Source organism: Montipora capricornis, chromosome 10 (assembly GCF_036669925.1).
Source record: "Montipora capricornis isolate CH-2021 chromosome 10, ASM3666992v2, whole genome shotgun sequence".
Taxonomy (NCBI): Eukaryota; Metazoa; Cnidaria; class Anthozoa; order Scleractinia; family Acroporidae; genus Montipora; species Montipora capricornis.
Genome location: NC_090892.1, coordinates 65058647 through 65076146, shown reverse-complemented (window position 1 = coordinate 65076146; position 17500 = coordinate 65058647). Strand labels below are relative to the sequence as shown.

Sequence of the window (17500 nt, the reverse complement as noted above, 5' to 3'; positions counted from 1 at the left end):
AATTCGAAAATAGACAATGACGTGCAGTCACACCGCAATAAAAGGGAGCTGAACGACGAAGGCGAGGGAAGCAACAACGCCACAAAACAATGATATCGTTTGTCAAAAGAAAAGATACAATTGTGTTGCACGTGCATCACGGATTTCAGCGCATATTTTATTTTTTGCGGTACTTTGCATAACAACGACTTGAAATCATCAAATATAAAGTTTTGACGACAACGTGGGGCATGCAATAATATGCAACAGAGAATCTTTCATTCTCTATTTTCACTCTGAAACCGCTCGTACCATTTTATAACAGAAGCTCGTGACCTTGAAGCCTTTAACTCTGGTTCAGAGCTGGGGTTTTTTGAGTTTAAATACTTCCTTATTTGGATGTAACGTACAGCACGTACATTTTCGCGCGCGTGCAGCATCGATCTTATTTTTGACCATATTTGGGCAATAAAATTGGTGTCCTAAAATCCCCAGCATTGTTCCAAGGAAAAGAGTTGCAAGTTAAGGCCTCGCAACATTTCAACGCAACATCTTGCAACATTGTTGCATGCTGTTGCGACATGTGTTGAACAGAGTGGCCAAACGCACGCAACATTTTCATCATTTTCTACACAACATGTCAATGTTCATGTGCCCCAGGCCCCTGAGAAGTGGACCTAACGCGCATGCCCTAGGGCAACAATGTTGCGTGAACGTGGCCAAACGAGTACAACATCATGCAACATCCAAAATGCTGCACGACAAATTTGACCGTTTTCAGATTTGAAACATCGTCCAACATGTTGCAACATATCGCAACAAGGTGGCCGAACGTATGCAACATGCTGTGCCCAACAATGTTGCAAGATGTTGCGCTGAATTGTTGCGAGCGTTTGGCCAGGCCTTTACACGCTTCAAGGTCGTGGGCTTCTGTACTTATATGATCAATAGTTTGCCCACATTGTAGGACGTGAACGAAATGGAATAATTATAAATCGCGAAAGACTTCCAAAAGGTCCCAAGAAACATCTTGACGATGACGAGTCTTTCAACTAAGGTTTTAATTTAATCTGCGAGTAAAACAGACACTGATATATTGCATGTCAAATGTACAAGGCACATCTAAATCGTTAGGACGTCTGCTGCTACTTCATGGCTGTGTTGGGTTTGAAGATCACTCAGTTTCTTTTTGAGAACGGAAAGGCCAGTTAATACGATGGTCTCAGGCTTCAGTGAACCACAGGACTGCAACAAAAGAACAGAACGGTTATGACACCTCTGAATGGAACTTTACAAATATGAGCTTAAGTTACTGAAGAAAGGGATTTTTCAAAATTTAGTCTCTTCACGGGGGAGTCTAGGAAAGAAAAGATTGAAACGTGCTCGCTTTTAACTATAATATAGTCCTTTTCCTGAATCACTGTTTTCACTCAAAATGTCATTCTATCAGGAAACGAACGATCTTCTTTGTCAGCAGCTTTTCGCTGTTTCACAAATCGCTAAGAAACTAATGCAGAGCCTGGAGATAAGGAACATACCTCGACATTGATGTAAAATTTGTCCGCTTTCGCATTTGGATCAAACGGTGCTTGATCTTGAGAAGAAAGAAAAAGAGTATTGATTTTTATTTCAAGACGGTAAAATTTGCCCCGACATGCCACCCACCTTCTAGCTGCATATGTATGTAGCGTCGTATTAGCTGGGGACCCTTGAAAGCCAATCCGTTCTTAGCGTCTTTCGCCAAATGGATCATGTCGCGCTTTGCTAATGTGTATGTGTATGGTCAGTCACTTAACATCCTCTTCTAACCGTCCCTTGTCCTTATTTAAGGATCAGTGCTAGTACCAAATCAGCAATCCCCACCAACCAAACGAGGCCCTAGAAGTGACCCTGTAACACACGTCCGACAAAATACCAAAACGAATTCGGACATGAACGAACTGAGCGAGTTCATCGAGTCATATCTCTCGGTTGTCATGGTTTCTATTGCTAGTTCGCGCGCAAAAATCTTGGCACAACCCCGGTTGGTGAGTCAACCACACTTGCTGGCAGAGATGAAGAACTATTCACAAAAAAGGCTCCATCCTTGACCCAACAAAGGAGACTAATGTCACGCATGCGGATTATCAATGGCAAATTCAATTTTCTTTGCATTGTGATTGGTTGAAAACCTTCGAGACAGTCTTAGAACGCGGGAAGAAAAGATGTCGACGCTGTCGCTAGTTGTAGTTTTTATTGCATTCACTTTCAATGCTATCTATGCACTTGTGGTACAAATACCGAAAGGAGATAGACAAAAGCTAGAAAGACCTCGGAAATTCCTTCTACTTGGGAAAGTCCTTTATCTCGGATGAAACGAAACATGCTTAGATCGGCTGTTTTAGAATGATGCGGTGTGCTCAGACTTGTCAAAGAATTGCGCGAAGTTGGAAAAATTTTGCCTTATTTGCAACGCGTATGGTCATTATTGAATGTGCAAATCACAATATTGAATAATGTTACGTATTAAAGTAACTGGAACCGGCATTAAAATTTTCCGCTGTGGTTTTTTCACGTGGATACGGGATTTGCTTATGGCGCGTCAGTGGTAAATGAGCTGGTAAACCGTTCAAAGGATGTCACAGCTTAAAATTTATCAATGAATGGAGTTAAGGTAAGTAACAGAAAAACATGACAGAAAAATTTCGTTTGTTCTCTCTTTTAAGCGAATACATTCTATCCGGACGAAAGAGTCATTTTGCAAAATGTCAATCGGTTTATAGCTTCTTCTGTTTAAACCAAACTCTGTCATTAAGAGTACAGGACTTTTGTCTCCGACGTTCGTCCACGAAAAGCCGTCAACAGGTGATATTTTGTGAGCCAAAGATAAGGTTTGACTAGAGATATTCCCGGTAAAAGTGGCACAGCGAATACTGAACCCCGACGATTCGACTTCTCCGTTTACCAAAGTGCTTTTCTTTGTCGACGAAGCAGTGCTTGTTTTTTCCACCATCAAGTGTTATTTTCTCTGGACTAAGACATCAAAAGTCTCTGTATTGTTAATGAGTGATTTTCATACCTTCTGGACATTTTTCTGTCTTTTCTCCTCTTGAAATGTGAACTACAACCGTGTATATTTGACGCGCAAATGAAATTTTCTTACCCCAAATCAGACAATGGCGTCAGTGTTCACGTTACTTTCGGTCAAATCTCAGCAAATATGTCCTTGTCCAGCGATCGCCATTAGTATGGAAAGCACACATTTGTGAAGAATCGAACTGCTTTGAAAGTTTTCCTTCAAAAGTGGCAGGGCGCACGAAAATGCCCTGTGAAAATAAACCTAATTTTCATCGAAACTTGGCACTTTGTGATGCGTTGATTCAACTCTGGGTCAAATTCTTGAGATGCAATGCATTCTTAAATGCAATGTATTGCAAATAAGACTCTTGCTTTTATTGCAATAAATAGTAGTCCCAGCTATTAAAAATTATACTTAATTACATAAAAAATGTTTAGTTAGTGTAGTAATATTTACAAATAAAAATGCCTGCTTACCACAACTTTGCACTGCACTTTTCGATTTGATAAATTTCTTACTTTAAATTTGAGGGAAACTGTAGTAATTGAAATTTTAAAGATATTTACAAACTGTATAGTAAAATTTACATGACAAGTAATTATTGTAAAATATAATAATTTTGTTCATGATGATTTACATGATAAGTAATTATACATTATATTTGTAAATAATGCATATTTTAAAATTTTTATTCCCTTGTGTGGCTGCCTTGCATGGGTGTGTGTGTCACTATTTGCACCTTTCTGCTTTTGGAATCCCATTTAATAAATAATACAAATATAACAATTCTTTAAACTTTGTACAGTGAATTATTTTACCTTTGTCTGCACATTCAACTTTTATGAGACATGTGACTGTGTGCAAGGAATGGCAGCAAAAAGTAAACAAAAACCAGGTCAATTAAATTTTTTGACACACAAAACAGCCATAATATTCAGGTATACCTTCTCTTCAATTTCTTCTGCAAGTTTTTTGCAGTTACTATAAGTTGCCATACACCAAGAATGAAGTAAAAAATAAATTTAATGAACACAAAATGGTGTGTGATGTTCCATCATCCTAAATCAATGTATATTAATTACTTAACACTGTTGGAATCAATATTAAATTTTATTGGGACATATTAGTTATTAAATACTGGCTCAATTACTGATACGGTAATATTATTGACGTACTAACTATATTTAATAATATTATAATATAAATATTTCCCTTTCACCCCTAAACCGGCCAAAACCGGCCATACTTGGTATTTTACTCTTCAATAGGTAACCCCCAGGGGTCAATGGGTTAATTAATAGACTAAAAACATTTAAGATCAATGGCTGCACATTTTGTACACTTTCATCCTGATTTAGATAAATTTACTTTATTCTCTGCAGTGAGATAGTAACTTACCACAAAAGTGAGCAATGAATATGAATGAGCATGAACTGCCCACATCGAAATTAATAAGTAGTTAATATTGTATCAGAGTTCTATCACAAAGTCTCCTTTGCCTTTAATTGTCCTTTTAATTTTAAACATTGCACAGAAGACAAGACCTACTTTATGTATTTCCAGACATCCCAATTTTAATTGTACATTTAATGTGGGTGTAATTTTACATCTTCAAATGGTCAAGTGAAATTTTTACCTCCCCAAAGAGAACTCATTCAGAAAATTTCATTTCAGTACAACCTACAAGTCTGATGGCAGTGACCACATCATTCATCACTATTGTATAGATTTCCTAAGAACATCAACATCACTTTTGAATAATTCGCTGGTAGCATAAATGATGAAAACAATGAATAATTACCATGGCTAGACTTAATGGAGTTACCATAGATCAAGGACAGAATTATCCAATAAAGTAATAAACTGGAACTTCATTATTGACTCATTTTAGCATATATTATCAAACATGCCTTCATGATCAGTTGATGTATCTAAGAATAATGTTTTGGTTCCGTTAAATGAAAGTTCTTAAAATTTTTAAGGTAGTGTATCTCGAGAGTGTTTGCACATGCGATAAATGCAGTGAACCAGGTTGGCCTCAGACACATACACAAAATAGCGGCTGGTATTAAATTTCTGTCGACGTATCTGTTGAGATAAGATGTTCTTTCAAAGGACTGAGGACATCTCATAACTCTAAACGATCAATGAAAGAAAGTGAATGAAGTGACATACTTCCTTCCAGCGCTGCATTCAAGTTGGATAAATCGAAGCCTGCGAGCTCGAGGGATATATTTCGCAACCACGTTAGATAGTACTCCCTTCCCAACAAAGGAATCTGGCCTTTGCTCGGGTCTTTTCGCACTTTGAGCATTTGTTGTTCACTTAAATGGAGAAGTAAAGCTAAAAAGTATAAAAGGTGACTCGAAGTAACTTCAGAGGCGTTGCTTCCCCGAGCAGACTTAAAGGGCTGCTTACAAAAAGCGTAACGAAAGAAAAATTCCCACCGACTAAAATGCCCCTTGCAGAATCTTTTCCTGTCACGTAAACTATAAATGACCACCTTCAACTGGCAGAAGCTATATAGAACGATCGAAGAAGCACAGGTTCAAATCACCGCTTCGAAAGCCATCTTTGTTTACATCACAGCGCGCGGTTGGAAAACTGGATACTACAATTTTCAACAGCCAATCAGACAAAAGTCTCCTTTGTTTCTTGACCCAGCACAGAAACAAATGGACTTATTTTGAGATACACTTTACGCGCGAAAACAAACAAAGAGCCGCCACTTCAACCAATCAGGAGAAGCCATGTCACGCATAACTGCTTCTGGCATGTTCTTTTAGGGGCAACTCTTTTTTTCGGTAACGCTTTGTGACTGTGCTGGAGAGCCCACCCAAGTCAAAGGAACACTCCTACCTAATTCACTCTTGCTATTTCAGGGGTCTGACAGCACTTCCCTCCTTTGTTATTGCCGGATCTTTTGCATCAGTCCGGCCATTATTGGCGAATCTTTTGGGCCAGATCATTTTTTTTTTAATTCGAGGATTTTCGTTGCGTTCTGGGTGAGAATGGAGAGGATGCCTGTTTTATGAGTCATTGAGTCATGAGTCAATGAGACTCACAGTCAATAATTTATTGATTAAGCCTAAGTCCTCGTTTCAGTGATTAGGCCTAAGCACTCTCAAATTTTAGCTTTCATTTTATGGTTTGGTTAACTGCCCTAACTCATTGACTCATAAATACTTAACCTATTGATCGAGGAGACCAGTCCACCAAAGTAGAAAAAAACCCCTTTTCTATAAAAATTCAAACCGAATTTTTTGCCCAATTATCCCACAGATAATAATTTATGTACTTAATTTTCAAACCTTTCAGCAATAACATTTTACTTACAAGCATCTTCATCCAATTCTGTGTATTCACTTTTAGGCCTGCAATCGGTAAAAAAGAGTTCACTCGATAAGAGTTACACTTATTATCCATGGGCGACAATAATTTTTCTAAAACTGCTCTTTTTTAAAGGGGGACTGTCATGAGCTGCGCATGCTCGAGTTTGTTTGCTCTCAAACCCACGGAAAATTCTAGCCACCATCATGGATTCACGCGTGAGTCACGTATATTCGCCGGAGTTTCTCCTTTGTCCACCATGGCCCTCCCCAGTGGACACCATTTTGAATTTGTCAATTCAACTTGAAAAAAGTTAACCTAACACTTTTCAAGTTTTCACAAGATGCTAGCGCATGCGCTTCTCGTGACAGTTTCCCTTTAACAAAGTAGTTCTTCAACAAAGTTAGCCACTCTTCTATTAAATTCGACCTTTCAAGCTGAACATTATTATTTTTCTAAAAGAGGATATAGTTTTACAGTTAACATTCATGTTGTTAAACCTTTTGCCCCTAGATGGTAACGTGTAGATGAGTAAAATCTTCCAAAGGGAAAAAGATTATTTAATTTAATCAATGACTAACCAAAGGGCTGGTAATTTTATGAAAGGACTCAGGGTCCCCTAAGCTTTAAAAATACCCAACAACTACTAAGGCTTCTTGTTTTTGCATTTTGTGCCCTCCCAAACATGACCAAGGTGTTCCCGAAAGTGCAAAAAAACCTCTTATCTGCTATTAAAACAGCGTACATGCATAATAATACATGTAGGTCTTTATCCATGACAATGAAATTCAACAACCTCGATTACTTACAAAAGTAAAGGGGTTAAAACTAAAATTTTCTATTTAAAACAATCATAAGATACTGTAAATGAAAATAAACATCTGTCAATAAAACATTTCTTAAAACGCTCCACATTAACATTTGGTAAAATCAGAAGCACATAATCTTGAAGCATGCGTAACTTGCCACAAGAAATTAAGGCGGCAATTGAATGGCACCACACATACATAACTCATAAGGGCAGAAACAAGAAATTATTTAATAAATGAAATATTAAGCAACCACCTAATTATATCAATAATTATTGTCCTCTTATTAATTGACGTCCAAACCGGCCAGACTTAGCATTGTACTCTGTCTAATGCCAGACTATTTTACTTGTCAAATGGGGAACCCCTGGGAGTCAATGGGTTAAATGCTGACATGCATTTTTTCACAAGCCAAAATTTGCAAAATCGTTGATAAATATAATGTACTGTAAAGCCTCGGAGATAAGCCGCACCTTTTTTCCAAAAATTTGCGATCATTCCTTGTAAGAACTTTGGTTGCTTTTATAAGTTGCATGTATTTTATCACCGAGTGATTTTAAGTGTTGGGCTCAAGGTGAAAGCACTTGGACTTAATAAAATAAAATGGAACTCTTTTAAAGAGAAATTCAGAGTTCCATATCAATAGAACACGACGACATTTAACATAAAAGCTTTGTTTGACAAAATTAAACAACACCTAAATTTTCTTCTTCCTTGATGTGTATTGGTCGGTATTACTGACAACCACAGTATATATTTTATCGGTACATTATGTTCAAAATGATACATACTTAACAGCTTACATTGTATTATTCACTGCACAGTTTTGCTAACATTACCGATCTTTCCAACACAAACACTACTGACAAATTAGACAACACGTTTTTTCCTCAACATGTAATTCAATTTAAGTTTTTTCAACAATGATCACAAGATATTAACCTTCCATTTCCTGTTTAGAAATTTGTGTTATTTATTGTCGTCGTCATTATCATCGTCATTCTTGTCATCCTTGCTACCATTAACAGTACTAACCATTCCTCAGGCCTTGGGTAAGTAGTGTGCCTCAATGCATTATCAGGGTCGTACTCAAATGCTACTCCAGCTGTTGGATTCCATTTGGCATGTTCCTTTGCAAAGCCCTGTAGCACAAAATAAAAGGAAATTAAAGAACACCACAAACTAATATAGTTACGTTCAAATCATATTGTGTGAAACACTGATGTTCATTTCAAGATTTTTCACCTTTTTAGCAAATGCCCGAAGCTTTAGTTCCTGTTAGAATGTAAAAAAAAAAAAATCAAAATTAAATTAAATTAGGATGTTACGTGTTGTAATATTAAAAACAAAACACTGATACATAAGTTATTAATAAAAGTATTGCCTACTTACTAAAGCTAGATTTTTTCAAGAATTTATCACCACTTGATTAATCAGAAATTATTTTTGAAAGACATCTCAAAAACTCATAATAATTCATGAGCCTAACAGCCTATCAAAACATCGATAAGACATCACATACACATCAACCTTTATACTTGGTAATCTATGATCATTCTGAAAAGCCCGGTGGGGCTGAATGTGCAAACAATGCTATTATACGACATTGTATCACTTATTCTCAAATGATCTTTATAATTATAAAGGTCACTAGTGATCTTTACATACATGTAAAGGTCACAAGTTCACCAGTGATCTTTACGAAATAGTCCTAATCATTTTCATCAGGATAATTCAGCCATTACAAACTTCTGGGCAGATACTTTTACCCATTTTCCTTCCAAACTTCTTCAACAAATTTTGTCAACCAAAATATTCAACGTGCTGTCATGTTGACAATGTTTGTATCTGTTTTGTCCTGTTCCACATTGAAACCCCGCTTCTTGGTTAGCAGCTTGTTTGTTCAGCCTTGCATTTCGCCACTCTGCGCAAATACTCCTTATAGACCAATATGCAACATATCATGTTGATTTTGGAAATGATTTTTCCGACAAGGTTTTTTCTTCATCGGCAGTTTTCAATTCTCTGAACTTTCTCTTACACAGCATTTTTAACCAACCTTCTTCAACTATCGACTGCAACAAAGAAAGGAATGAAGGAAAAAAACGTGCTTTTAAAATTACCATACTGCTTTTGGGTCCACTTGTTTTGCTTACAGTATGCTAATAATCGTAACCCTCACAAGTTGAACCTCCCGAGGGACACGATTTTTGTGGAATGTTTTTGAAGCTGTTCAAAAAACGCGCAGCACATGTTTTATCGGGTCTATTAAAACACTTGGCTACCCCCTGTGTTTTTAAACCCAATATAACACTTCTGCTCATTTTTTAAACATTATATCAAGTGGCATAATACAGTAAATTATAGGAACGAGGCTAGTCAAAATTAATGCTGAATGATTTTTATTACCTGGTTCTTACGAAGTTTTACTATCAAGATGTCTGCAATACAAAATAACAAAAAAGAAAGCAAATTAAGATACTACCAATCTCGATTAATCACTTCTCTTCACAAGGGGTTTTTCCACATGCCAGTGAAATGAATGTATTCATGTGTCATACAGAGTTTAGAATCCCATCTGGCAGTAGATTGGTTCCCTATTATTTTACAAACAAAGCTTAAGATTTGAGCAAGGATCAAGTTGTGATTTGAACTCTCCAAGGGCCTCAGGATTTGATGAATTCTGTCTTCCTGACCACTCAGCCGTAAGATAAATAAATGAGTAGTTACTGTAATTATTGTTGCAAATAAATGGACACAGTGAGCAAGTTTATGTTTACATGGTCCAGAAAAGAAAAGACTCACCATCTTGTTCGCCATATTCACTGCTTTCGTCATCATGGTGTCTTGAAGTAACCTGCAGTAAAAAATAGATTACGAATCCAATAAATTATTATTACTTTGTAAATTTACACAAATAGGGAAATTCTTTAGAACAGCTCAGTTTTGAAAAAGACACTGTTTCTAAAGCATTTGGCTAGAAAGATTACAAATAAAAGATTGGTTGGCTGACATACGTGTACAAGACAAACACAGTAATTCAATTCAACAACCGTTATTTGAATCACTTGAAGATGAAGTCAAGATGACATCGTAACCTTTGTTACCAGCAGCTCAGTTACTTCAAGTTAAAATTTTGAACTGCATTGCACCATTAATCAATAATTGTTTTTTGTCTTTACAAGCTCATCTTAAGCAGTCTCTTAGGTCCAATTTCTTGAGTTGTAATTTTGCAATCCCAATTTCTCTCTCCCAAATTATTCCTATGCAAATTTAAACCACACAACTTCTTCTGATCAATGAAAAGACAAATTATTCTGCAGCTTCTGTTAAATACCGGAATAACTCTTGGGTCTGAGGAGATGAGATCTCTTGTTGTGACATGCCTTGTTTGATCATCCGAACATTTGACTTCTAATGTCAACTCAACAGAGCAGTCTGGACAAAACTCATCACATGTACAGTCCTAAAAAAGATAACAACACACTCAGGTGTAACCTTCAATAAGTAATGTACTTTTGGCAAGAAATTTTGGATTGTGACTCAGCCAGTCCAGTATAAGAGCATCACTCTTCCCTTGTGAAGAAAATCAACTGTATGTCTCAAACCCTCCTTGCATTGTGAACATCGTTCTTGTCCGAGTTGTTCAAACGGTGGATAGCGCTATCCGCCGGATAAATCACTATCCAATGGATAACTCAATTGGTTTTGCTAGTGTTTATCTGGATAGTGATTTATCCCCGGACCGGTGGATAGCACTATCCATCCTTTGAACAAATGGGGCCACAACTGCATGTATTCAATCATATTTCATTTCATACTTGATGGAAAATAATATACAAAGGGTGTGTTCGATTGACCGTATTCCGGAATAGGGATACATGGGTAGAGATTAGAAATCCTTCGTTTTTACGAAGATTCACATTGAAATTGTCAAACACCTCCTTAAAATTAATGCTATTTTAAACATATCTTTATTATCCTTGTTGCTTTAAAATACGAAACACGCCGTTTTAAATTACTCCACTGACGGACGTAATCTTATTCCGGACTAGGGTCAATCAAACGCACCCTAACTTGAATTCACACAATATCCCTTATTTCATATCTTCTAAAGTAAGATCCTGCCAATTAACTTCCTCTATTTCAAATTTATTACTTTTAATGCTTGATGTTTCTAACAATTTTATTTAGTCTAATCTCTCGGACTTTTTCATGCCTACAAATCAAATTCAGAGCTACTACACCTGATCAGCTGTTGGTAACTATTTTATTACTTATTACTAGAAGAAACCAACTTGTATGGAATGGATAAAAAATCTGGAAGAGCATCCCAGAAAATCTCAATTTTCTTCCAAAGGCAATTTTAAGAACCAGATAACTAGGACCTTATTCCAAAATCCTTCAAGATCCATGAGTCTGAGTTATTTTGACGTTAATAAACTAATAGGCCATTTGCAACAAACTGGTCACATGACTGATAATCAGTGAACTTAAAGCTCTGACTTTATAAATTAAATTCCAGAAATGGAAAGATTGTGTTTGTCTTAGCCACAATAAAAATGTATACTTCGTGCCAGTATGCCATATAGTCGCCTAACATACACTATAGTCGTCCATATGCTCAACTATGTATCATTACTAATCAACTGTCCATACCACTGTCCCTAAGTGTAACACAGAACAACTGACCCTACCACTGATAACCTGTCCTTACCACTTATCAACTGTCCATACCACTGTTCTACTGTCCCTCGCACTGATCAAGTATCCATAGCACAGATCAACTGTCCGTAGCACTGATCAACTGTCCCTTCCACTTATCACCTGTCCTAAGCACTGATCAACTGTCCATAGCACAGATCAGCTGTCCCAGCTATGATCAACTGTCACTAGCTTTGATCAACTGTCCCTCGCTATGATGAACTGTCCCCACCGGTCCCTAGGCCTAACACTGATCAACTGTCTCTAGCTATGATCAAATGTCCCTACCACTGATCGTTTGTCCCTAGCATCAGTGCTAGGGACAGTGAATCATTGCTAGGGACAGTTGATCTGTGCTATGGACTGTTGATCAGTGCTAGGGACAGACGATCAGTGCTTGATTGAGGTTATAAGTGCCAGGGACAGTTGAGCAGTGCTAGGGACAGTGAATCATTGCTAGGACAGTTGATCTGTGCCAGGGACAGTTGATCCGTGCCAGGGACAGTTGATGAGTGCTAGGGACCGTTGAGCAGTGCTAGGGAGAGTTGATCAATGCCAGGGACAGTTGATCAGTGCTAGGGACAGTGGATCATTTCTAGGGACAGTTGATTTGTGCTATGGACAGTTGATCTGTGCTAGGGACAGTGGATCAATGCCAGGGACAGTTGATCATAGCTTGGGATGGTTGATCTTTGCTATGGACAGTTGATCGGTGCTATGGACTGTGGATCTGTGCAAGGGACAGTTGGTCAATGCCAGGGACCGTTGATCAGTGTTAGGGGGAGTTGATCAATGCCAGGGACAGTTGATCAGCGCCTGCGACAGTAGATGAGTGCCAGGGAGAGTTGATCCCCCGTAGGAACAGGTGATCTGTGCTGATCAGTAATGATACGTAGTAGGGCATACGGACAACTATATGGCATACTGGCATGAAGTATATACCAATTTTTCATACATGTAATTACGCACCACAAACAGAGCTCAGATTCATATTTTTACCATGGGTCAAAAAAGCGAGAATAAATGTGCAAGGGTGGAAATTTTCAGACTTTCATATTTCGAAGGAAGAATTTTATAGAGGTTTGAAAGTTAGAAAAATACAAGGATTTGTATGAAAATCATTGAAGCGTGTGACTGGGTGGCAAAGCGTCCTTTTCAATACAAATCCTTATAAATTCTCTCAACTGTAACAACACCAGTTTAAATAACACACTTACGAAAATAGGCATGGTAGCATATTTTGAGCTGCTCTTTTTATTTCTGGAAAAATATTATTTCATGAAAACAGCAGAATCATTGTATTTATGAAAAAAGGTCATGTGACGAATTGTTGCAAAAGGCCTATTGTGTATAATTGATGTGATGTCCAAAGTACGTAAAGGGAAATAAGGTGTAATTTTGTATTATAATCCAGTGTCATTTTGTTCCAAACTTAAATTTTGTTATCTGAAGTTGTCATTCATAATAATTACTTGCCATTTTAATGTAATGTACAATGTAGTTTGTGTTTTAGTGTTGTCATTCAGCATCTCCACACCCGCTATTCTCGGGAAGTGTTCATGTTTACACCTATAATTTGCGAATTTTATAAAAATAAATAATATATAAAATATACCAGTTATTTCTAGAATTGTTGAATTTTGGGCCACTTACACGTGAATAGGTCAAACGATCAACAACGTCATCACTGATCAAAGGTATTAAACCTAAGAAAGGGAGATAAATTGGCCCTGTCAGTAGAGAAAAATTGAGTTATGCACACAGAGAGATTCAGTTGACTCTCCAATGATCCACTTAGGGCCTTTCCGCATAGGCGACAAACTAATTATTGTCTTTTTTGTGGATGGATTGTCCTGACTTGACAACTTTTGGTCGAAGCGGACAAATTATTTTCAAAGGTGCCACGGACAAATTTTGTCCCAGGTAAAAACAGGACAAAAATTAGTGAAATGATGAAATGGAGTGATACAGGCATACAAATTCTTCACCCTGCTTTGATGCACGGGTTAAACTGCAGGTGGCAGGTCATTATTTCACCATGATAGCTGACAAAACCCAAACCTTTACTAAAAATACTAAAACATTAGGCCTATAGCTACATATTAAAACAGTATGCTTTAGATTTACCCCTAAGGTTAGCATTTTTGTAAAGGTTTGGGTTGCTTCAGTTATGGCAAAACAATGCTTTGAGGGACAAAATAGTAAATGCTAGAAGGACCAGTTGTTTTTGTGTGCATACAACTGCATATTAATGGTTAAGCTTGCTTTAAAATTTGCTAAATTCCAGTGGTCAAATTCAGACAATTATGTTTGGTGGAACAGAGAACCATTACAATATTTGGGTTTTAAAATGCAGGAAATTGTGTACATCATTGTGAGTCTAACACAAAAAAATTTCAGGGAGGCATGTCCCCGGACCTGAAGCAGATGGACTCCTCAGTGCTTTATTTTCTAGATGTATATGCCAAATACTACCCTCCTGAAACTCTTGCCTTGAAGATAAAGCATTACCTCAAATAGCAGAATACATGTATATAGAAGATCATCATGATGATTGTAATCAAGCTGTTTCAACCATTACCTAGTCTGTGAGCAATAAACTCATCATGTAACACTGAGGTGTTGTTCTCAATCTGGACCCAATCTATTGCTGGAATCAAAGAAAAAGCAATGAAGAACATGCATGTACTAAGCAGTGCATGTAAGCTCCAACGTGAACATCTGGGAAGGCACAACTAGCACTGAAGGTAACCCTACAGTACATGTACACTGTACATGTACATGTTAGTTAACATTAATTGATTGAAAATTATAATCAATACATCAGTCAACTACAAAGTCATCCTTTTCAATATACTGTAATATCCTAGTTGTCTATTTTAAATGTGGCCTCACAAGTGTGAGCCTTTTCAACACATTGCAAGTCCTGTGCTGACTTTGTGAACAGTATGGTGCTTTTATCTACCACATTGTACCATTAGCACCTCATGCAACCTACAGTTAAACTGACATTTGCACCAATGATACAGTACATGTATGTTTCATGTCCTCTTACATTATTAATGAACCAACCACAGCCTTTTTGGCTATTCCAGAGGCTGAAATACTTGAATAGTAGTGAAAGGGTGTTTGTAAACAGAATGATGTCCTCAAAATTGTTCTCTGATGACAAGGGCAAAGTGATACCATTACAGCAAGCCAACACTTCCTTGGCAGTAACATTATAGACTTTTAGTGAGAATTAGTCAGGGTTAGGAGCAACCTCGTCCCCAGCATCTCTCTTCTCTGCCTCCGTTGTCATTGAGAAAAGAATGCTAATAGTTTGCGACAATTTTAAAGGAAAGAAGATTTTGTCGCGCAAGGAAACAAGCGAAACGTTTGTCCATGGGAAACAAATATGTTTAGCGATCAGCCGGTGCGTTGTTATTTAAGTTCTCATGTCACGTATCCACCTCAAATCATCAAATCAAACTGTATTAACATGTGCATGTATTTTATTTCATTCTTTGATTTTCGTTTTTCTTTTGAATGTTAAACAATGTGATTCCTAAAGTCGCAATCTTGAACAGCAAGTTGACAGTTTAGACTTACGATATTTATATTTAAACAACTTTGTGTAAATTGTCGATGTCATTAAGATATTTACCACTGCACAGCTCTTCGATAGCGTGTATATTTTTAGCCACGGTAAAACAAAAGAGGCATTTTTACCAAGCAAGCGTGGTGTTTGGTGTATTCTTTTATGTTAGTCTTTGTTCTGGAGTAATGACTTAAAGTGCTCCTGTAACCAAAAAATCAATTCATATTTTTCTTTGGATTTCAAAACTATGTTAACAAAAGACTAAGTGACCCACGTTTTAAGCCTTGATTAAAAAAAGACACCTCTTTATTTTAACTGTAATTTTCCTATTTAATGGTCCGCCATTACTAACATTATGTTCTTGAGAGAGCTGGATCAAGGAGAAAATGACGTCAAAGGCTCACTAGTTTAAGAATGCAATAACTGTGTACGCTGCAGAATTAATATGCAGCACGGGGGTGTTGGGCTTTCAGACTTTTAAACTCACGCTTTGCATATATAACAAGACGCCTACAAGGGCGTATCCGTGGAATGCGCAAACAGTTAACACAAATTGTCCAGTTACAGTGAACTTCAAGTACAGGTAGACTTCGGAAAATGGTGAAAGATTACTAGAAAGATACATCTGTGATATAACTTAAAGTTTTTTGTTGTAAAAACTCATTACTAATGTTACTAAATTTGCAAATGCAAACAACGAAGCCCTATTAGCAGGTTATCAGGATACGGGATCTTTTATTTATTTATTTTTTGGAAGGAGACTTAATTCAAATCCTACAGTTTTACTTGCTTCGTTAACTCCTTTCATCCAAAAATTACAGGATCAGCCTTAAATCATCCGAAAAACTTATTACAAATCACAGTTCAACAACTTATCATTCTGGGCCAGTTGTTCAGAAACTGGGTTTTAAAACGAGTTTTATCCTCTACTCCCAAATGCTGTTCAAGGCTGATATTCAGAAAAATTTTACATTAGAAGAAGTCAATCTTGAAAAACAAAAATAAGCAAAGGAAACTGTGACCAAAAAGTTGAAAACATGAAACAAAAGTTTACGCTAATCCTGGATTAAGGTAATTGGCTTTCGAACAACCGGGCCCTGTAATCGACGTCTGGTTCTGTAATCCTGGTTTAGTTCCTTGCAAACTGTATAAATTTGCCGTGGCGAAGACAAAAAGACAACATCCGTGCTCTATTTCTCTCAATGCTCAAAAATTCCGTAATTGCGTGTTCTATAGTCCAGTCCAAAGTTCTAATTTTACAATTCCATAATCTTGATTTCAGTAACTTGGTACCAAACGTTCCACAATAACTTGAAATCTCGTTAAGAAAAATCCTTAAATCAAGTAGTCCAGTCCGGATTGAGCTCGCCAAAACTCTCTCTATCATCGATTCAAAATTCAACAAAAGCTACAAGTAGTAAATAGTTCTCAGAAACTACAACAGTTCGTCCTGATTCTACACTCGAGCTGAACAAAAAACCCAAAAAACCCCCGTCATCGTTTCTCGAGAGAACAGACAAGCAGCCAAAACTGTTCCGTGCCTTCCCCTTACGGCACTGAAAAAGTACCGTACGTTGTACAATAGTACTTGACCGTAGTCCTTGGCCAAGAAACTAATCTTAGCCAAAAGCCCGAGAAGCGATCAGGATACGGGATAATTAGGTAAAAAAATTGTGGGGATACGGGATTTTTAGTCTGGAGGTGGGGGGGGGGGGGGGGGTAGAATTGAGGAGATACGGGATATTTTTTAAAGTAAGAACGCATTGCGTGTGGTAGTGAAGTAACTTGACAGTGTTTTTTTCCCTAACTGTCAACTGAGCGGCGTTTTGTTTTTTCCAGGAGATTCAAGTCCTTGCACAATATGTAGCTCTAATAGTACACGACATTGTTTGGTATCGTAAATCATTACGGTGCCATGGTAGACATCTTTGCTATATACCCTCTAAGAAGACATGTGGTTCAGTAAAATACTAAGCCCAGAACGATTGAAGAAAATAACAGGAAATTGAGAAACATTTGGCTTCAAAGCCGATATGTTGA

The 17500-nt window shown here is 37.3% G+C and overlaps 1 protein-coding gene across 1 annotated transcript in view; it reads right to left on the bottom strand.

Moving 5' to 3' along the window:
* Positions 1–1023: 1023 nt before the first annotated feature.
* Positions 1024–17500, bottom strand: part of LOC138022360 (DNA-directed RNA polymerase II subunit RPB3-like) — a 20143-nt gene continuing 3666 nt past the window's right edge. The window contains exons 3-12 of the mRNA XM_068869472.1: positions 14462–14530; positions 13534–13586; positions 10514–10642; positions 9982–10033; positions 9586–9617; positions 8422–8451; positions 8212–8318; positions 6374–6411; positions 1518–1573; positions 1024–1224 (exon numbers count right to left, since the gene is read on the bottom strand). Of these exons, the coding sequence (XP_068725573.1) occupies positions 1102–1224; positions 1518–1573; positions 6374–6411; positions 8212–8318; positions 8422–8451; positions 9586–9617; positions 9982–10033; positions 10514–10642; positions 13534–13586; positions 14462–14530 (689 nt within the window). The 3' untranslated portion in view covers positions 1024–1101. The remainder of the gene's footprint in view (positions 1225–1517; positions 1574–6373; positions 6412–8211; positions 8319–8421; positions 8452–9585; positions 9618–9981; positions 10034–10513; positions 10643–13533; positions 13587–14461; positions 14531–17500) is intronic.